This window comes from Sapajus apella, unplaced genomic scaffold (genome assembly GCF_009761245.1).
Source record: "Sapajus apella isolate SASKATOON/1434 unplaced genomic scaffold, GSC_monkey_1.0 scaffold108, whole genome shotgun sequence".
Classification (NCBI taxonomy): Eukaryota; Metazoa; Chordata; class Mammalia; order Primates; family Cebidae; genus Sapajus; species Sapajus apella.
In genome coordinates this window covers 3,474,976-3,496,451 of record NW_022437048.1, presented here as the reverse complement: position 1 = coordinate 3,496,451, position 21,476 = coordinate 3,474,976, and the positions used below count along the sequence as shown (strand labels likewise).

At 33.6% G+C, this 21,476-nt stretch overlaps 1 protein-coding gene across 1 annotated transcript in view; it reads left to right on the top strand.

Annotated features, from left to right (window-relative positions):
* The first annotated feature begins 1,072 nt into the window (after positions 1 to 1,072).
* The window catches only part of LOC116537246 (transmembrane protease serine 11F), a 69,266-nt gene continuing 48,862 nt past the window's right edge, over positions 1,073 to 21,476 (top strand). Inside the window, exon 1 of the mRNA XM_032259304.1 lies at positions 1,073 to 1,306. Coding sequence (XP_032115195.1) covers positions 1,296 to 1,306 — 11 coding nt within the window. The 5' untranslated portion in view covers positions 1,073 to 1,295. The remainder of the gene's footprint in view (positions 1,307 to 21,476) is intronic.

Genomic DNA, 21,476 nt, shown 5'->3' with positions numbered 1-21,476 from the left:
GTTATATTCATATACTAAAATTAATTCAATTTTTCTAGCACCTTTATATTAGATTTTGGAATTTTTTACTTGTGCAAAAAGATAATGCACCAAAGATGAAAGTTACTTTCACTAACTAGTTTTCAGTGTGAAGTGTGACTGGTAAATTTTATGAACTACTTCTTTAGACGTTTTTATTTCTACTCAAAATTATAATGTCATATGTCTTTTGTCATATTGTTGATGTTTATACAAACTAACAATCTGCTTCATTTTTTTTCATTTGTCAAATGTTTTGGAAAATATAATTCCTTTTAATGCCTTCACAGAGCATTATAATGAAAATGTTGCAATTAGGTGCACATTGTATTTTCAGCATTTTAGAAGAAGACATTCTGTACAAACAACCAAAATACAAATTTATTATTCTTTAATATCTTTTGACTCTGAGCCTTAGTAACTCTTAAAGTTGTCCATATCTGTTTTGTAACTTTTTTGACCTTTATAAGAAGTTCATGTATTCATACTAAATTATAGATACGTGCAAGTATTTAAAGGTTGGTTTATAAATGCTGGGGAGTTTATACCACTAAGATGGACAAAGTTATTTCTAATAATAAGAAAGAAGAAAATAGTTTTTTGCTTTTGTTATTTATCTTCCCTTTTTTGCTTTTTTGGGGGGGGTAAATAAATTGTCTCAATACAATCTATTATTTTTAGAGCTAAAATGGACAGTATTAAGAAAAGCTAATATAGTCCTGCCATTTTTCTTGGGAGAAAAGTAAGTCCCAACAAGCTGAGTAATAGCTGAGAAAAGTTCCCTGGTTTGTAACTCAGGTCATCTCCACTCTACCATAACTTGCTCTTCCCTCATAAGGAAAAGACAGAACACTTATAATGAACAAGTAAGAAGCGCCATCAGAGTGCTGTAGTGTGTTTTCTTTTGTTTTCTTTTTTTTTTTTTTTTTTTTTCCTGAAAACAAACTGGGGCCACACCTCCATGCTTATCATACCTCCCCAACAAGAAAAGTGTGGTCTTCTGAATCATCACCAGTTGCGCATTCTGAGCCCTCTACTACTTGGAGCTTCTCTACCCAGATATTGACAATTACTTCACTGTGTGGAGCCAGCTGGCACAAAATTGATTATGTTCTTGTTCTTATCAGGCTAGAAGACTGCACACCGCACTCACTAAACCTGTCAAACTTGTTTCCTTTCTTGCTGCGGTGACTGTCATTATTTTCCAGCCTCCCGGTCCTAACCTGCTGATACAGATCAGATGGTGGCTGAATAGAAGCTGCCCTAGTCCCGGGTTCATGATGTACGCGTAAGTATTCAGCTTTTCTCAGTAAAGGTTATCAATGGGGACAGAGGTTTACAGCTCCTGAGACAGGCAGTACAGATGTTGGCTGGTAGACATTGATTTAAACATTAGAGTTTTAATGTGTGCTATTGTATATTAAAGTTTTATTGTTATTGTTTTTAAATGTCAAAATTTTTTTGAACAACAGAGGCCAATGTGGTTTTTTGTTTCTAAATAAAAGAAATAGAAATGATATGAGGTAATAAGTTAACTACATTAATATTTAAAACATTTAGAAAAACCTATACTTCAAAGAATAACGTGTTTACTATAGCCCATTTACTTTTCCATGTTCCATAGCATGGTATACATTTTTGTCATATGTTGCTTATTGAAGTATATTCTGGGAAAATGAAAATACGAATTAAGAGGAGAGTCTATTAGAATTTTTATTTGTTTAACTCTCATAGAAAGTATGATAGCAATGGAGTTATTGCATATATCATGAAAGAAATGATTAAAATTAAAATACTCAAATGTAAAAAATTATAAAATTAACAAAATCTAGACTCTGTGACATTTGTCATAATTGAACTCCAAAATAATTGATTAATTATTGAATTTAAGGTAAATAAATTTGCATTATATATTTATGTTTAGGTAATATTCAGGCTATTGTTTTATAGACTTCAAAAGGAATAACTGGTATTCAATGGATGATTTCATTCAAACTTGTGCTTAGTCTACCCTTGTTTCTTAAAAAGGTTTTTGATCTTTCTACAGACAGAAATTTCCCACATATTCTGCACTGACTGATGTTTCCAACTTAATCATGATTTTGTGATAATTTTAATTGTTCAGTCATTTGATTTTGTCTTCAATTAACTTAAATATTTAAAGCCTGTAGGCTCTGGCACTCTTAAACAATGAGTGTTCCTGCCCTCCCTAATTTACTTTCAAATTACAGCATAAGCCTGAGTAAGACTATTCATTTCATGCATAAATCTCCCACATAGACCCTGTCATGATGGCATGATATAGCATATTATCTGTACTTCTTACTAACTACAAGAAAGTACATTTCTTATTTACCAAGATAAAGACAGAATAAGACAAAATGTACAGTAGAAAAAACTTTTATGTTTAACTAACATTTATATAAATATGATATACTAAAAATCTGTTTAAAAATTTAGCAAAAAACTTGAACTTCTCTTATTCTAATTTATTTTAGAATTTTTCAGTATGTGTTTTCTATCAGCCTGGGTCTCCTCTTTATGGCATTATCTCTAAACACTCACTTTTCTACTTTAAAAAGTATCATTACCACATGAAATTTCTGTATTAAAGCCTCATCAGCTTTGATCCAGAGTTTATTATAGTTCTGAGGAATTTTTTTGTTTTACTTTTAAATTTGACATATAATAATTGACATATTTATGGGGTACATAGTGATATTTCAAAGCATATAATACATAGTGATCAGATTAGAGTAACATATCCATCATCTCAAACATTTATTATTAGTTCTGAGGATTTAAAATATTCTTGCTAATTATATTTCAAATTAGATCTGCTTTTAAGACAAATATTCTGTCAAAAAATATAGATTATGTATAAAGATAAGAAGCTTAGACAATGGGTTTCTTGAATTCGTTAGTAAAGGCATTTTGCCCAAGGGGCTAGTCTCAAAGAATCAATGAGTCAGATAGACTATAGCTTCTTAGCAAAAGCCCTGTCTTTCTCGTTTCGTTTTTAAAAATTTTGGTGAAGCAGAAAGAGTACCAGCATTTAGATGTGTTCAAGATCCAACTTTGGACTCATTTATCTGGTACTTCTCAAGACTTCACTTTTATCTGTGAAATGTGGGGAAGGTTTATAAGTAGATGAATAAGGGGAAGGGTTGCCACCATTAATGGGACTTGAAGTAATTTTTGTGGATAATGAAAAAGCTATTTTTTGGTTTATTGCTTTATTCCTTGGTTTATTTTGGTATAATTCATTTGATGTTATTGTATTTAAATAGTAATAAAATAAGATCTGTATTAATTTTTTTTATATTTTTCCTATATCTTAAGTATTAGTATAAATTTTCTATTATGGATATATGATTCAGTTTCAGATATGTGATTCAGATATATGAGTATGTGTACCATGCCATGATGTTGAACATTTCTAACTGCGGGTTATGGTCAAAAATATTTTTTAAAACACTGCATTAGATAACCATGAAGTCCCTTTGAATGTAATTCTATGATTTCAAGGAGTTAATCACTGGTTTAGAAAGGCATTCATTTTCTTAAGGCACTAGAGAACTATTTAAATTATCCCACATTGTAGATTATTTAAGTTTTTTTCATGAGTCCCTGTACCTGGAGCCCTTTCCAAGTGAGGCAGAGATAAGAGAGATGGTTATCATCAAGTTGAGACCTTTGTGGTGAGGCAAATCAATAAGCTACATTCTGATGGAATATTGTGATCAATGTAAAAAAAACAAATACTGACTTACTGCTATGGGGGCGCACATTCAATCTTATAAAAACTTCTTTGTATACCTAATAGCTGTGTTTAATTTTTAAAAGCAAGTAGAATTAGTAATATGAGAAAGAAGGTATTCTGGGCTGAGAGAACGTAGTACTTTCAAGTCCTTACGTAGTCCTTGAGAACGTAGTATCTTAAGGGTCATGAGACTTGAGATACACTCACAAATAGATGTTGGAAGTTGTCAGATGAAGCTAAAGTAGTCATTCTGCATATGAAGGGCCTTTTGCAACAGGTTAAATTTCCGTGCTATATAATAAAAGTTGAGTTAAAATTTAAGCAAGAAGAAAAAAATGATAATGCAATTTAGAACCATTGGAGTGGACCAGTGCAGCTTGCTGGTGCTATTGTCACTTTTTGTAGAACTAAATCACGGGCATGGCAGAGAGACTGCCCGTGTATTTGTTTTTTCAGCTGTCTACAATGAATGTTCCTCCTGGCATTTAGTGAGATCCCTGTGGTCTTTCTTTCAAGACATAATCAAAGTTACTGTGAAATTTTTCTCCTACCTTCACATCTTAATTGTTCCTAAATTATAGCCGTCCTCTCTTCAAACATATATAGCACATTGTGTATAGTTCTATTGGCACTTTTCTCTTCCTATGCTTACTTGTTTCATTTTTATTTATCTGCCTAAACAGAGAGCTCCCTCCCTTTATTGCTAGTGCTAAAAACGTTGTCAGTCACATTGTAGACTCTCAACGTTTGTACATTGACTTATGATTACATATGCTAAAACCAAAGAACAGATACTGAGAAAAAAAGGAAAGGTTAGGAGTAAATGAAAATTTCAACTTTTCCTGTTTATTATATATCTATGCATATACATATCTTACATATCTTCTCAAAGAAGGCTTGTGAGATATTTGAGATTTAGTAATTCAGAAAGTAAGTAAAAAGCTGAAAACTAGAGAGAGTGTATTTTAAGTAAACTTAAGTTGTGGTACTGATGGAGATTTATTGTTGAAGAGATAAAGACATCAGATAGATGCTTACAGACTAGATTTTAAAGTTTCATGTATTCATTAAAACAACAAATACTTATTCTAGCTTACTGTATACTAGTAGCACATTATACACATATGTATGTATCTACATATATTATATGTAGACACGTGCTGTGTGTATATATCCTGTGTGTAGAAACACATATCAGATGCATAGAAACACATAGACATGTATATGAATAAAACAAATAGAATTTCTACTTTTATGGTGTTTATAACATCATAGGAGGATGAGGAGGAAGCATGATAATTAAACAAATGTATGTGAATTGTGACTTTGATAAGTATAAGGTAAACATTTTGTACTTTTCCAAAAAAAAAATTGCTAATTTATTTCTTTAATGGCTAGCTTTTTAAAACACAGATCTCCAGTTTATACAACACAGTGGCTTATGCCTGTAATCCCAGCACTTTGGGAGGCCAGGGCAGGTGGATAACGAGGTCAGGAGTTCAAGACCAGCCTGGCCAAGATAGTGAAACTCCATCTCTACTAAAAATACAAAAAATTAGCCGGGCTTGGTGGTGGGCGACCGTAATCCCAGCTACTCAGGAGGCTGAGGCAGGGAATTGCTTGTACCTAGGAGGCAGAGGTTGCAGTGAGCCGAGATAGCACCATTGCACTCCAGCCTGGGCAACAGAGCAAGGCTCCATCTAAAAAAAATATGTGTATACACACACACACACACACACACACACTATGATCTACAAGTGGGAACAATATGACATTTCCCCATTTGTAGGTTAAAAAATATCATTAAATTCTGGCAGTTTTATGTGGTTCAAGCTTATGAAGTCTTTTGGTCTTGTTTTATTTTTTGTAGACTATAATATATAGAATGACTAATGCAGCATTCAGAATGCATAATTTTCAAAACTAAGTATCAAGAATTGAAAAATCTTTTGTACTCTTAAAAAAAAATACTGTCATAGATACTTAGAATGTCAAACAACTTTGAAGACACATTCCAGCAAGTAAGATAAAAGCAAGCTGGCAAGCATTAACTTCTGAAAATAGAAAAACAAAACAAACTCAGTGCAAAACAGAGTATAGGCTGTGTCTAGATACTATTGTCAGCAAAAAGAAAAAAATAAAATCTTGTTAATAATTTGATCTACAAGGTGCCAAACAACTGCCTTAACTCTTATATCTACTACTCTTATGCCCACTGACAGATTCTCATATTTGCTTTGCACTGCTTCTTTTTATAATTAGGCAAATAAACCTGAACAGGCAGGAGGACCCCAAATGAATGAATGAGGCCTTTAATGCAATACATTGATGTCAAATAACAAGAGAAATCAATGAATCAATACAAATAAAAGAATCTACAGCTTCATCTTTTATTTTATTATTATATTTTTTAAGATGGGGATTCTGCTCTTTGCCCAGGTTTTGCTCTGCCGTCATCGCTGCTCACTGCGACCTCTGCCTCCCAGGCTCAAATGATGATTCTCCTATCTCAGCCTCCACAGTAGCTAGGACTACAGGTGTGCATCACCACACCCAGCTAATATTTTTGCATTTTTGGTAGAGATGGGGTTTTCTCAAACTCCCGAGCTCAAAAGTGCTGGAATTATAGGTGCGAGCCACCATGCCTGGTTCCTACGGCTTTACCTTGATAAAGATTTTTCTTTTTTTTTGTTTTTTGTTTTGTTTTGTTTTTTGAGACAGAGTCTCACTCTGTCAACCAGGTTGGAGTGCAGTGGTGCAATTTCAGCTCATTGCAACCTCCACCACCCAGGTTCAAGTGATTCTCCTGCTTTAGACTCCTGAGTAGCTGGGATTACAGACATGTGCCACCATGCCCAGCTAATTTTTGTGTTTTTGGTAGAGACAGTGTTTCACCATATTGGCCAGGCTGGTCGAACTCCTGACCTCAGGTAATCCACCTGCCTCTGATCTCAGGTGATCCACCTGCCTCAGCCTCTCCAAGTGCTAGAATTACAGGTATGAACCATCATGCCCAACCTTGATAAAGGTTATTAAAAATAGATCAAATATAAGTTATTTGCGATACTCCCATCTTTAACACTGAATTCATTATTTCAGTCATACATATAGACTTGAATAGATTGTAGAGGTCTGATAAGGATTGGGTTTGTCATATTAGCATATACGCCACCTTAAAACTAAGTCAGCAGTATCATCTATCTCTCCTCTCAAGCAAATCAGTGACACATTTCCTGTCCCATTGTGGCCCTACTGCCTACCTTCCCCTCCCTTTTATCATTCATTCTTCTATAATTTATTTGCCCCGACTCTCTTAAGGCATTATTTGGGAAATTTGAATGGCTAATATAGACTTAAAGTTCATTGTCAAGGAACATAGTAAAGCCAACTGTGACTATGTTCTCATCTTACTACCCAACTTGAAAAAACTGAAGTAGGTATTATTTCTGATACTGGTAAGTCAGAGCTCAGACTAAAGCGTCATTCTAACATTCTCTCAAAAAAAATTTTTTTTAAGTGGATTAGGAACTCAGGCAACATTAATGTGCATATGTCTAAACGAATAAAAATAAAGTGTTCTGTATTCATGATTGCCTTTCTGGAAGTAATTTAATAAATGTTAAATAAGATGAAGTTTTTCATTCAACAGGCATGTATTAGGAGTTGTTCTAGTGGTAGTGGTTTATCTGCTTGAATTATATGTTATCTATGCATTAGAATAAATGACATAAACATTATTGAGAATGGAATCTACCTATTAGAATTGCATTTTCTTTGATTCATATGCTAATGTTGAGAAAACTATTGTTCCATTTATAATATTTAACTGTTTAATTGCATACGATAAAATACATGAAAGCTACATTCCAAATCCCTCAGTATACTCAATGAAATATTGGTATTATCATTCATACAGCTATGAAATAAGCTTTTTATTCTGGCGGTGATTATTTTTCAGAGTTTTATCTGTAGCCAGATGCAGTACTATAATAAATTAATGAATTGTCATGCAAATAGAGAAATAAATTTCTTTTTTTTTTTTTTTTTGAGACGGAGTTTCTCTCTTGTTACCCAGGCTGGAGTGCAATGGTGTGATCTCGGCTCACCGCAACCTCCGCCTCCTGGGTTCAAGCAATTCTCCTGCCTCAGCCTCCCAAGTAGCTGGGACTACAGGCACGTGCCACCATGCCCAGCTAATTTTTGTATTTTTAGTAGAGACAGCGTTTCACTTTGTTGACCAGGATGGTCTTGATCTCTTGACCTCGTGATCCACCCCCCTCAGCCTCTCAAAATGCTGGGATTATAGGCATGAGCCACCGCACCCGGTTGAGAAATAAATTTCTATTGATCTACTTATGGAAATAAAAGTAGGGTCTATCAGAATATGAAATTCAATAGTAGAATTCTAGGTATTCTTACAAATACTTACATTGTTTGAACTATACACACAGTGTATAAAGTATTTTCTTTTAAAGCTCAAAAGTTAAAATTTATTTTGTGTTATCCTATACTATATGGTATATCTTTTTGAACATCTTGAGAATTAGGTGATTTTATTATGACAATTAATTAGGTATTAATGAATCACTTAATATATACTCAAACCTTCAAAAATAAAAAAGAGTGGTTATTTAAAAATTATAAATTTTAGAAAATAGCATTTGGGTTTTCTTTTCAGTTAATTGGGCAATGATAAGGCCACTTGGCATTAGAGGGGAGCATTTCACGTATGAGAAACTCTTAAATGTCTTTGCATGCAGCACTGTAACATACTTATTACCTCTTTCACACATGGCCCTTTAGAAATGTGACCGACAGATTCTGGGACATGTTAATTTTGTTTATTTAATATGCAGATTATATTAGTAATAAACATTGTTGATCACATCTCTCTAGGACAATTATATCTTAATCATAGCTCCTCCCCTGAACTGGATTGCAAAATACTACCGAAATACAAATATTTAAACCAATCATACAGGAAGCTAAGTGAAGAACATGGGCTGGTTATTGAAAACAACTGTGTTTTAAAATTTATTTGTATGTATCTAGTTACTTATTTTGCCAGAAACTGCATGGCCATAGCACATTCTGTTTGGCATTCATGTTATATATATAAAATAAAATAGAACTGGTGTTTATTGTAAGTTCAAATGTATTATTATTACTATAACTTTGAATAGGAAACAAAACTGAATTATTTTTAGGAGTAGCATACCAAAAATATTCAACATCAACAAGTAATGTATTTTTCAGAAGAGAGTGTACTGAACAGTTTATGAATCCTTTTTCAGTCACTATTTTAATTCTGCTTTTGTCTCCTTAGATGTTTTCCCACACTCAGTCACAACTAACAGAATTTGATTTCTCAAGAAACATTTTATGGGCTGTTAGATGAGGGTGGTTAAAATTATTTTGGTTGAAATAATTGGACTTGAGTTTAAAAAAAAAGAATTAATTGAGAGACCATTGAGATATCTCATAGAACTAAAAAAAGCATGAACCTAAGAAGTATGGATCCAGCCAACTGGTGGGTCATTTAGAGGGGAAGGTGAGACTTAATACATGCACACCCTGAAGATATTGCAGGTTCTATTCCAGACAGCTGCAATAAAGTGAATATCACAATAGTGAGTGCCACAAATTTTTTAAATTTCCCAGTGCATGTAGAAGTTATGTTTATACTATATTGTGGTCTATTAAATGTGCAACATTATATCTAAAAAAGGCACATACCATAATGAAAAATACTTTGTTGATAAAAAATGTTAATAATCATTGGAGCCTTCAGTGAGTCATAATCTTTATGCTGGTGAGAGTCTTGCCTTAGTATTCATGGCTGCTAACTGATCATGGTGGTGGTTGCTGAAAGTTGATGTGCTGTGACAATTTCTCAAAATACGACAATGAAGTTTGCCTCATCAATTGACTCTTTCTTTCAATAAAGATTCCTCTGTAGCATATGATGCTGTTTGATAGCATTTTACTCAGAGTAGAACTTTTTTCAAAGTTGGAATCAGTCCTCTCAAACCCTGCCACTGCTTTATCAACTAAGCATATGTATTATTCTAAATCCTTTCTTTTCATTTCAACAGTGTTCACAACATTTCACCAGTTTTAGTTTCTATCTCAAGAAATCACTTTCTTTGTTCATCCATAAGAAGCAACTCTTCATTTGTTCAAGGTTTATCATGAGATTGTAGCATTTCAGTCATGTCTTCAAGTTATCTTGCTGGTTCCATTACATCTGCAGTTACTTCCTCCACTAAAGTTTCAGACCTCTCAAAATTATCCATGAGGGTTGGAATCAACTTCTTCGAAATTCCTGTTAATTTTGATATTTTGACCTTCCCTCCATGAATCACAGATGTTCTTAGTGGCATCCAGAATGGTAAATCCATTCCAGAAGACTTTCAATTACTACCTATGGGAGCTATAGCCTTATGAATGTATTTCTTAAATGATAATACTTGAAAGTCAGAATTCCTCTTTGATCCATGCGCTGTAAAATAGACTCTTGTTAGCAGGCACAAAAACAACATTGATGTCCTTCAGAGCTACTGCGTGGCCAGGTATGCACTGTCTATGAGCAGTAACATTTTGAAAGGAGTCTCTATTTTTTGGAGCAATAGGTCTCAACAGTGGGCTTGAAATATTTGGTAAACCATGCTGTAAACAAATGGGTTGTCATCAGGTTTTGTTCTCCCATCTGTAGAGAACAGGCAGAGTGGACTTGGCATAATTCTTAAGGGTCCTAGAATTTTTGGAATGAAAATCAGCATCAGCTTCAGTCTAATGTCACCAACTTCATTAGCTCCTAGCAAGAGAGTCAGCCCGTCTTTTGAAGGTAGGCATTTTCCCCTCTCTAGCTATAAAAGTTGCCTACATTGAAAATCTATTATTTAGTGTACCCACCTTTATCAGGGATTTTAGGTAATCTTCTGGATAACTTGCTGAAGCTTCTACATCAACACTTGCTGCTTCACCTTGCACTTTTATGTTATGAAAATGGCTTCTTTCCTTAAATCGCATGAACCAACTTCTGCTTGCTTCAAAATTTTTGTCTGCAGCTTCCATACCTCTCTCAGCCTTCATAGAATTAAAGAGAGTTAGGGCATTGCTTTGGATGTGGCTTTGGTCTTAATACATGTTATGTGTGTGGCTGGTTTGATCTTCTATCTAGCACGCAAAACTTTCTTTGTATCAGCAATGTCTGTTTTACTTTCTTATCATTTTTAATTCACTGGAATGATACTTAATTTACTCAAAGAACTTTTTCTTTGCATATACACAACTTGTCTCTTTGGCACTAGAGGCCTAGCCTTCAGCCTGTTTTAGCTTTCAACATGACTTTTTCATTAAGCTTAATTATTTCTAGCTTTTGATTTAAAGTGTGAGACATGCAACATCCCTTCACTTAAGCACTTAGAGGACATTGTAGAGTTATTAATTGGCCTAATTTTAATATTATTGTTTCTCAGGGAATAGGGAGGCCTAAGAAGAAAAAGAGAGGGTCAGTGAAATAATTAGAAGACACACAACATTTATCAATTAAGTTTGCTATCGTATGTGAGCACAGTTCATGTACCTCAAAATAATTACAATGGTAGCATCAAAGATTACTGAACACAAATCACCATAAAATATATAATAATGAAAATGTTTAAAGTATTGTTTGAATTAAAATCTTTCTTGAAGTTTCAGATAAAAAGCCTTCCATGTTTTTGGAAGATTCTTGAGGCTACGTGAATTAATGTTTAAGTATGTGTATTCATTTGAGTGTTTTCAATTGCAATTAATTAAAACTTGAGCCTCACACTGGTTGGTGTTAACAATACAAAAATATTATTTAATATAATAGTAATACCAAAAGCTGGGCTGTCGTCAGTGGCATTTGATATGGCCCCTCAAATGTGTGATATGAGACCCTGATTATTTCTGTCTTTCCACTTTGGTATTCTTTGTGAGTCCACGTTGTCCTCAGGTTAGTTTCTCTTACAGCTTGCTTCTGTTAGAGTTGTAGCAGTCTCAGGTGTCACACTGGGACACAACAGTATTTAGAGAAAACAATAAGAAGCTATATCTCAGTCTGACTTATTTTAGAAGAAAAGAAATCTTTCTCAACAATTTCCCAACTACCTCTCATATATCACTGGCCAGAGTTGAATTTCATGTCCATTTTTGAACAGCCCTTAGCCACAGATATTGAATTATCATGATTGAGATTAACTACCTTGGCGTGAAATATATGTAGGAAAGTGTTTTAAGGGTTTTTTTTTTTTACCAAAGAATCAATGGTAATTAAGTTATTTTTATAATTCAGTGAGTTGACAGTTGAGAACTTGGAACCAACACTAGCCCGAAGGGTTTCTCGGTGGAGACACCCAACTTTATATTCAACCTAACAACCTTTCTAACAGATGTGAGGTGATATCTCATTGTTGTTTTGACTTGCATTTTCCTGATAATTAGGAATGTTGTTCGCCTTGTCATAAACCTGTTGTTCATTTGTATGTCTTCTTTGATGAAGTGTCTATTCAGGTCCTTTGTCCATTTTTAAACTAGATTGTTTGATCTTTTGCTAGTGAGTTGTAGGAGTTTCTTATAAACTTTGAACATTAACTTTTTATCAGATACATGGTTTGCAAATATGTTCTCCCATTTGGTAGACTGCCTTTTCATTTGTTAATTGATTCCTTGACTGTGCAGAAGCTTTTTAGTTTGATGTAACCCCCTCCCTTGTCTGTTTTTGCTTTTGTTGCCTTTGCTTTTGGTGTCATGTCATATTCAATAAATCATTGCCAACTCTAATATCTAGAAACTTGTTCCCTACATTTTCTTCTAAGAGCTTTAATGTTTCAGGTTTATATTTAAGTTTTCAATTCATTTCAAATTGATTTTTGTGAATGTTGTGAAATAGTGTCCAATTTTATTCTTCCGCATGTGGACATTTTGTATTAGGGAACTGATACTCTTTATTGAGGACACTTTCTTTTTTCCTTGTCAAATATCAGTTGCCATAGATACATGGGTTTATTTCTGGGCTCTCTCTTCCATTGCATTTGTATATATGTCTGATTTTATGCCAATACCATGTTATTTTGATTACTATAGCCTTGTAGTATACTATGAAATCAGGGGGTGTGGTACCTCTAGCATTGTTGTTCTTATTCAAAATTCCTTTGCCTATTTGGGGTCTTTTGTTAGTCCAAATGAATTTTAGGATTTTTTTTTTTTATTTCTGTGAAAAATGCCATTGGGATTTGACAGGATTACATTGAATCTGTAGATTGCTTTGAGTAGTGTGGGCATTTTAACAATATTAGTTCTTTCAATGCATGAACATGGAATATCTTCCATTTAACTGTGCATTTTTTAATGTTTAACTTCATTACAAACTGCCAAATGGATTTCTAAAGTGGAGGTACCATTTTGCATTCCCAGCATACCATTTTGCATTCCCGACACCAATGTATGAGTATTCTGGTTATTTTCCCTTGGGGAAGAAAACAAAATTTTAGCCATTCTAATAGATGTGTATTTCCTATCTACAAAGTATTTTCTACTTCAAAGTCAAAAATATTTTCTTCTGTATTTTCTTTTATACATTTTATAATTTTAGGGTTTTTTTGAAAAAGAAACAAACAATTCTAAAATTTATATTTAAAAGCAAAAGACTTAGAAAAGCCAAAATTATTTTGAAAAAGAATAACAAAACTGCAAGACTCACATTTTGTGATTGTTAGTTGATTCTGCTGAGAATCTATAGTTCAACTTGGAAATAATTGTCAAATTAACAAAATTAAGTTTTCTAATGAAGCATAATACATATTTCTCCATTTAAAGGTTTTATTTGATTTCTCTCATAAATGCTTTTAATTTTTTACATTTAAATATTTTACAAAATTTGTTAGATTCACAGATAATTAATTTATAATTTTTGATGATAGTGTATATGTTACTGCTTTTACAGTTTCAGTACCTATTTGTTCAATGCTTGTATATGATAAAAGTGATTTTTATGTATGATCTTTTAGTCTGTGATTTTTGTAAACTTACAATATTAGTCTCTTTATGGTAGGTTCTCAAGGATTTTCTTTATAATATGTTAATAAAATCAATTTATTCATTGCCATTTTGTATCTTTTACAGTTCTTTTTTCTTGATTTATTGCACTGGCTAGGACTTCCAATACGAGTAGACATAAGAGCAGACATCCTTGCTTTGTTCCCAGCTTTAAAAGAAAGCATTCAGTCTCACCATTGCATATATTAGCTATAGGATTTCCTTAGAAGAGCTTTATAAAGTTGGGAAACTTCTATCCCTAGCTTGCTAAAAGCTCTTTTTTTAAAAAAATAATGAATTAAGGTTAAGTTTTTCTCAGATGCTTTCTCCAAATATATTGAGATGATCATTTAGGAGTGTTTTTGTTTCTGTTTTGCTTTTTTATCTGTAAATACTCTGAGTTATACTGATTGGTTTTCAAATTTTGAACTACCTTTGTAGTTCTAAGATAAACCTCACTTGTTTTTATATAATATCTATTTTAGGTACTCTTGAATTCCATTTTTTAAAGATATTTACTTTTGATTGAGAGGGACTAGCATCTGATATTTTTTTCCAGCTCCCTTTAGGAAACTCTAACTTGTCCAGTTTTAAAAAATATGGTCTTTGTTTTTGTTATGAGAACATGCTGGATTCATTAAAAATATTGAAGTATTTCCTTTTCTATTATTTGGCAGAGTCTGTTTAAAATGATGTTATTATTCTTAGGTATGTACTATTCAGACATCTGTATCTTTCTGAATGAACTTTGAAAGGTTTTGTGTTTCAAAAAGATGTATCCATTTTATCTATATGAGCAAATTTATTGGCATAATGTTGTTCATAGCATTTATTTATCATTGTTTTAACTTTTGTAGGTCTGTGGTAATATCTTCCTCTTCATTCCTAGTGTTGCAAATTTGTGCCTTCTTTTTTCTGAATAATTCTGTATGGAGGCTTACCAATTTTTATGTATCTTTATCATGAACTGACTTATTTCTATTGATTTCTCTACTGTTTTCAGTTTCATTAGTTTCTTTATAATTTCCTTTTTTCTGCTTTCATTTGGTTTACTTTGCTCTGCTTTTTCCTAGTGTCTCAAGGTGGGGCTGATTATTGCTTTCTTATTTTCTAATAAAAGAATTTAAATCTGTAAAATTTCTCCAATTATAGCCTTATGTGCATCTCACAAATTTTTTATGTTTTCATTTAATACAAAATATTTTTTCTTTGCATTTTTCTTTTAATTTTTATTTTACTTTAGGTGTATACTATATCCAGCATTTCTCGCCATGTTATCCCTCCCCACCCTCCCCACCCCCTGCTGTCCCTCCTCTAACCCCCTCCAACTATCCCCAGTGTGTGATGCTCCTCTCTCTGGGTCCACATGTTCTCATTGTTCAACACCCACCTATGAGTGAGAACATGTGGTGTTTGGTTTTCTGTTCTTGCGTCAGTTTGCTGAGAATGATGGCTTCCAGATTTCATCCAAGTCCCTACAAAGGACATGAAATCATAGTTTTTATGGCTGTGTAGTATTCCATGGTGTATATGTACAATATTTTCTTTGTCCAGTCTGTCATTGATGGGCATTTGGGTTGGTTCCAGGTCTTTGCTATTGTACACAGGGCTGCAATGAACATATGTGTGCATGTGTCTTTATAGTAGAACGATATATAGTTGTTTGAGTATATACCCAGTAATGGGATTGCTGGGTCAAATGGAATTTCTATTTCTAAATCCTTGAGAAATAGCCACACTGTCTTCCACAATGGTTGAACTAATTTACACTCCCACCAACTGTGTAGGAGTGTTCCTATTTTTCCACATCCTCTCCAGCATCTGTTGTCTCCAGATTTTTTAATGATCGCCATTCTAACTGGTGTGAGATGGTATCTCAATGTAGTTTTAATTTGCATTTTTCTAATGACCAGTGATCATGAGCAATTTTTCATATGTTTGTTGGCCTCATATATGTGTTCTTTTGAAAAGTGTCTGTTCACATCCTTTGCCCACTTTTGAATGGGGTTGTTTGTTTTTTTCTAATGCAAAATATTTTTTAAGTTTTTTGTACCTTTTTTTAATTCCTAAATCATTTAGAAGCTTGTCTAATTTCACAGTATTTGGGGTTTTTCAGATATCTTTCTGTTATCAACTTGTGGTTCAACTCTGTTATAATCAACATACTTCATAAGATTTTTAAAAATTTGTCGAGGTGTGTTTATGAACCAAATTGTGCTCTTTTTTTTTTTATTAGTTTTGTATATGCAGTGGAAGATAATGTGTATTATGCTGTTGTTGGATGGAGTGTTCTATAAGTTTCAACTAAGTCAAGATGGTTGATAACGTTTATAATAGATACTATTTCCTTATTGATTTTTGTCTACTTTGTCAGTTACTGAGAGAAGAATGTTGATGTCTTAAACTATAGTGTGTTTTTGTATACTTCTCCTCTTCCTTATAACAGTATTTGTTTCAAGTACTTTGCAGCTCTGTGGTTAGTTGCATACACATTTATGGATGTTTTCACATTGTTATCTTGATGAATTGATTCCTTTATAATCATCTCCCTTTAGTTCTTGGCAAACCCTTGATTTAAAGTTGGTTTTTTATGATATTAATACAAACATACCTCTTTTTGTTGTGATTCACCTTATTGCACTTCACAGATATTGCTTTTTTAAAAACATTTTTCATTTTACAATAGGTAGTCAAGAAAAGTCAAGCCACATCATCACCAATTCACACAGATATTTCCTTAGCCAATATCCAATTTTGTCACTCAGTTTCTACCTTCCACAAAACGCTAGGACACAAAAACAGTTCAGCCAAATTCTTTGCCACTTTATTGCAAGAATAGCCTTTCCACCATTGTCCAATAACATGTTTTGCATTTCTATCTGAGACCTCACCAGAATCACCCTTTATGGGATGATTTAATTTTTCTATAATCGAAGAACATGCTTTATAAGATTTAATTTGTTTTAATTTGTTGAGGAGTGTTTATGAACCATATTGTGCCCCTTTTTGATGAATTTTGCACATGCAGTGTGAGAAAATGTATATTATGCTGTTATTGGGTAGAGCGTTCTATAAATGTCAACTAGGTCAATAATTGTATAATGTTAGAAAAATAAATATTTTAGAAGTTTACTTTCTATAGAACAAATTTTGCAGAGGGAAGATTTATTAGGATGTTTAATCACATATTTAGGAACTCTGGAAGAGATATAGAGAAGAATGCTGTAGATTCTGTCCTTTAGGAAATTATAAACTAAGAGAGGGTATAATTATTAGCATAAAAGCATATTAAATGAGGTAGATTATAGTCTATATACTAACTCAATAATGTTTATTAAACACTATTATGGCTCGTGTACTGTGCTACACACTGGAGTTACAGCAATGAGCAAAATAGGTACTATTCATACTCTATGGGGTGTTTACTGTCTAGCTGGGTAAAAAAGGCAATATACCTATTTTTTGGGGAATAGTACTGAGATTTAGCTTATGTTACAGCATCATGCTTAATGCTATATAGAATTTGTATAACAACAGCCTTTAATTGGTGGACTTCTGCCTAAACAAGGCATAAAAGAAAATGAGATCGAAATTTATGATCACCTTGTTTATTTTGAAGGAACTTCGTACCATGATTTTGAAAAATGGTTAAAGAGTTGTACTTTCCATTCTCATCCTTGGACTCTTGCTATAGCCATTTTATTTTTAAAGACAAGAAAGTTAAATAAGAAAACATAGAAATACTAAAGTAAGAACAGAAATAAAGTGGTCATACTGAGGAGGAACAAGACATTTGGATTTGATTATTCTTAGGCATTCATTGTTTTAAAATAAAAATCAGTGACTGGATAGCATTTTTAATAATAACAATAACCTTTATAGCACTTCTGGCATGTTAAATATATTATTTTCACAAGAAATGTATCAAGTAGATACTGTTATACCCATTTTGCAGATGAAAAAACTAAGTTACAAAAAGGTTCAGTATCTTGCCTAAAATCATACAGCTCATAAGTGTCAGAGTTGAAACTTAAAATGGAACAGCTGGACTCCAGAATCTGTGCTTCTAACTAGTATGTTATACTATCTCTCAACTTAAATCTCTCAAAACAAACTTTATGCTTTTTAACTGACCATAGAGCTGACCATAATTAAAGATAGTACAGTTTTGGTGACTTAATTTTACTTTGCCATGTATCTATGGCCAAATCCTGGGGAGGAAGGGTCTGAGTCGGTGGATTTTGCTGAGATTCACAATTTCCTTTGTGCATCTAAATTAGCATTTAAAATAAATATTGTATTTGTTCTCTGTTGCTGCTTCTCACTATTAACATGTGAGTCTCATTGTGTGTATCTGTATGTATATGTGTGTAGTAAGGAAGGTCATTAACCTTAGGTAACCCATGTCATTAAGATGCTGTTTTCCACAATTATTCCCAGAAATGAAGGCTTTTTGGCTATAAGCAGAGATAACTGTGCCCAGATGGAATATCTAATGTGTATCTATGCTTCAGGTTGAATACAAATATGTTAAGACATGTGTAAGACATAAAAAGAATTTCCCTTCAAGGCTACTGCTGTGAGAATACTTGATTAGCACATAAATATTTATGCGGCACATAGAAGAGTGTACTGCATTTAATTTAATGTTTTGTTGTTTACATTTCTTTAGTACCAGGTATAATCAGATATTTAAATCCTCATCTTGATGTCATCAATTATCTCGTGGATTCAATTCACCAACTTCAAATTACTTGCACAATGTTTTCTTGTTTTAATTATGTTAAAAACAAACACAGAAATAAGCCCAATGGCGAGCCATGTAGAACTATCATAAAGATTTGAATAATACTGGTCATATGTTATTAAAGGATGTTTATATAGTCCTCGCAAATAACTTCTTTTTTTGTACTTAACCCCTTGGCCAACTTGTTCTTCTTTCCTTTATGTTGCTGCGTTAAACTAATAGATACACGAATTTAACATAAGCTATTGGCATTTTGTTTCAAAATTTGAGAGGCATTACTTGGTTGATTTAAAACAAAGCCAAGCATTAAATTCTGAATGAAAAAAAGCAGATTTATAAAATTTTTAGGAAGTTGTGCTTTCATCATTATATCTACTTGTTATATAATTCCTATTCATATTTCTTAATTTATAAGATATATAGGGCAAATGCTTCCTCAATATGATCCTAATTTTTCACTAAGGCAATAAGGGGATTTAGCCCTCTGGTTTGGCCAATCCGTGGGAGGAACTGTAAATGTATAAGTGATTTTATTTATGTTACTACACTATCGGGCCTTCAGTGGTTCCTAGTGAATACCCAGTGCCTAGAATAGTGTTAGGTTACATGGTAGGTACTGTTAGAACTTGTTGACTGAATTAGACGTGACGTAAGGATTACATTCATTTTGAATGTTCCTAAGCAAATACAGTTAGTGTAATAGATACAAACTTTGGGAATGCATGACTAAAAAGCATCATCAGGCTAAGCAAAGGTGAGGGGAGCTTACTCAGGAAGTCAGGAAGGAAAGGTTGTAAGAATAGGCTAGACAATATTATGGTAGTGTTCTGATAAAGTGAATGTTAGTATTGGTGATTGAAGTGGAATAATTGTGAATTAACTGTAAATTCTGTGATTCTGTCAGGTCCTTGGTAAAATAAAAACAGGAACCATTTAAACCCCTACCCCTATACTTACAAAGACATTTGTACCACAGCTAGTCTCAGAGGAAGCAAGTCCCTTTATCAAAGACCAACCTCTAGGTCACAGCTTTTCCTATCTCTTCTGAGGCAGTAATCTCTTCTGAGGATAGAGGAAATAAATGGCATGCTGGTTCCTTATTTACAAGTCGAAGCCTACCCAGGAGTTTTATATGTTAGAAAGACGTTATAGAGGTGACAGAAAAATGAAGGTGTGCTCCTTGGATGTATGGCAGAAAGGCTGGAGAATGGAATGCAAGAGACATCAGTAGAGCCTTTATGACAGATCAGACTGCCCAGGGCTCCATCATGGAGCTGACTGAACATGTGCTAAACGAATGAATGAAATTTATTTTTATTAATACTATACTTGGCAGTCATAGTAACTACAGTTACTATGTATCTATTTTTACTACTATAGTATTTATGTAATTTATGTAATACATAGTATTATTACTATGTATTTATTTTTATTATTATAGTATTTATTTTTATTAATACTGTACTTGGCAGTCATAGTAACTACAAAGTCTTCTTGAGGTGGAAAATGTGACCATTCTAATACAAAACTGCGTAAATGCCCTCGTATTTGTATGAATGAAATTGGGTGACCAAGTATTGTTACTGTGTAGCTGCTGTCAGAGGTATAGCTGACCTTGCTGATACTGTAGCATGAGAGGAGTGCTTCCAAGATGATAATAATGTTTTTGAAAGTCAGCTATAAAGGGAGATAGATCTTGTACTGAATCTAGAACTCAAAGGTCTAAAAAAATGTTCCCTGTACATTCCCTTAGCAGCCTCTACAAAGTGCAGATCACATCTCATTTTATTGTTTGTTTGTTTGCTTTCCTATTCTTTCCATTAGGGTAGAAACTAGTATTGGTCCCATCCTTGTGAGCTCTGGGCTCACTAGCTCATGTCATCTCCTAAGATAGCAATGCCTGCTTCTGGGATACCTCCTGAAGGACCTTTCTGAGGCTCCTTTACAGTTTTTTCCTTAAAGTAGGGGTATACTGAATATACTCTAAACTAATGATAAAAGTTATAATATAGTACATGATTACAGTGATTATCATCAAAGAGGCTGCCTCTAAAAGAAGACATAGCTCTCAGGCTTAGTAACTAATCTATTTAGGTGGCATTTGGGAGGCAGTGTGTGATAGGGTATTATAGGTTAAGATTGTTTGTTCTCTTGATCAGAGGATTTCTGAAACTGTCTACAGAGAAAAGTATGAGACAGATTTTTTTAAATACATCTTTTTGGTCTCACTGTGATAAGGTAGTCTGCATTATCTAGCTGAGTTAGGTGGTAAGAATGAAACAGCAGCATAGGCTTAGACTTAGGAAAATTGTAAGTAGGAGCTGTCTCTGGAAATATAGAAGGAATTCTTTCTGCTAAAGCAACTAAAATGGCTCTCTTACTATCTAAATTGTAAGTGAGGAAATGTTCACTGGTTTATAGCTGATTTTTATGATAAAATTTTCAATGGCTAATTCAGCCAGGAAGCCAAATTATTTTCCATCTTGCAGAGGCAGACTTGGAACTGTTCTACACATGGTAGGTGTCTTCTCATCCTTCATGTCTCAGCATAAATGCTACCTCACAAAGACAACTTCCTTACTCTTTGAAGTAGTCATCTCCCTTCATCCAGTTTTCCTTCCTTCCTTCCTTCCTTCCTTCCTTCCTTCCTTCCTTCCTTCCTTCCTTCCTCCTTCCTTTCCTCCTTCCTTTCCTCCTTCCTTTCTTCCTTCCTTTCTTTCTTTTTCTTTCTTTCTTTTCCTTTCACTCTTCTTTCTCTCTTTCTCTTTTCTCTTTGTTTCTCTCTTTTCCTTCCTCCTTCCCTCCTTTCCTCCCTTCCTGCCTTCCTCCCTTCCTCCCTTCCTTCCTTCCTTCCTTCCTTCCTTCCTTCCTTCCTTCCTTCCT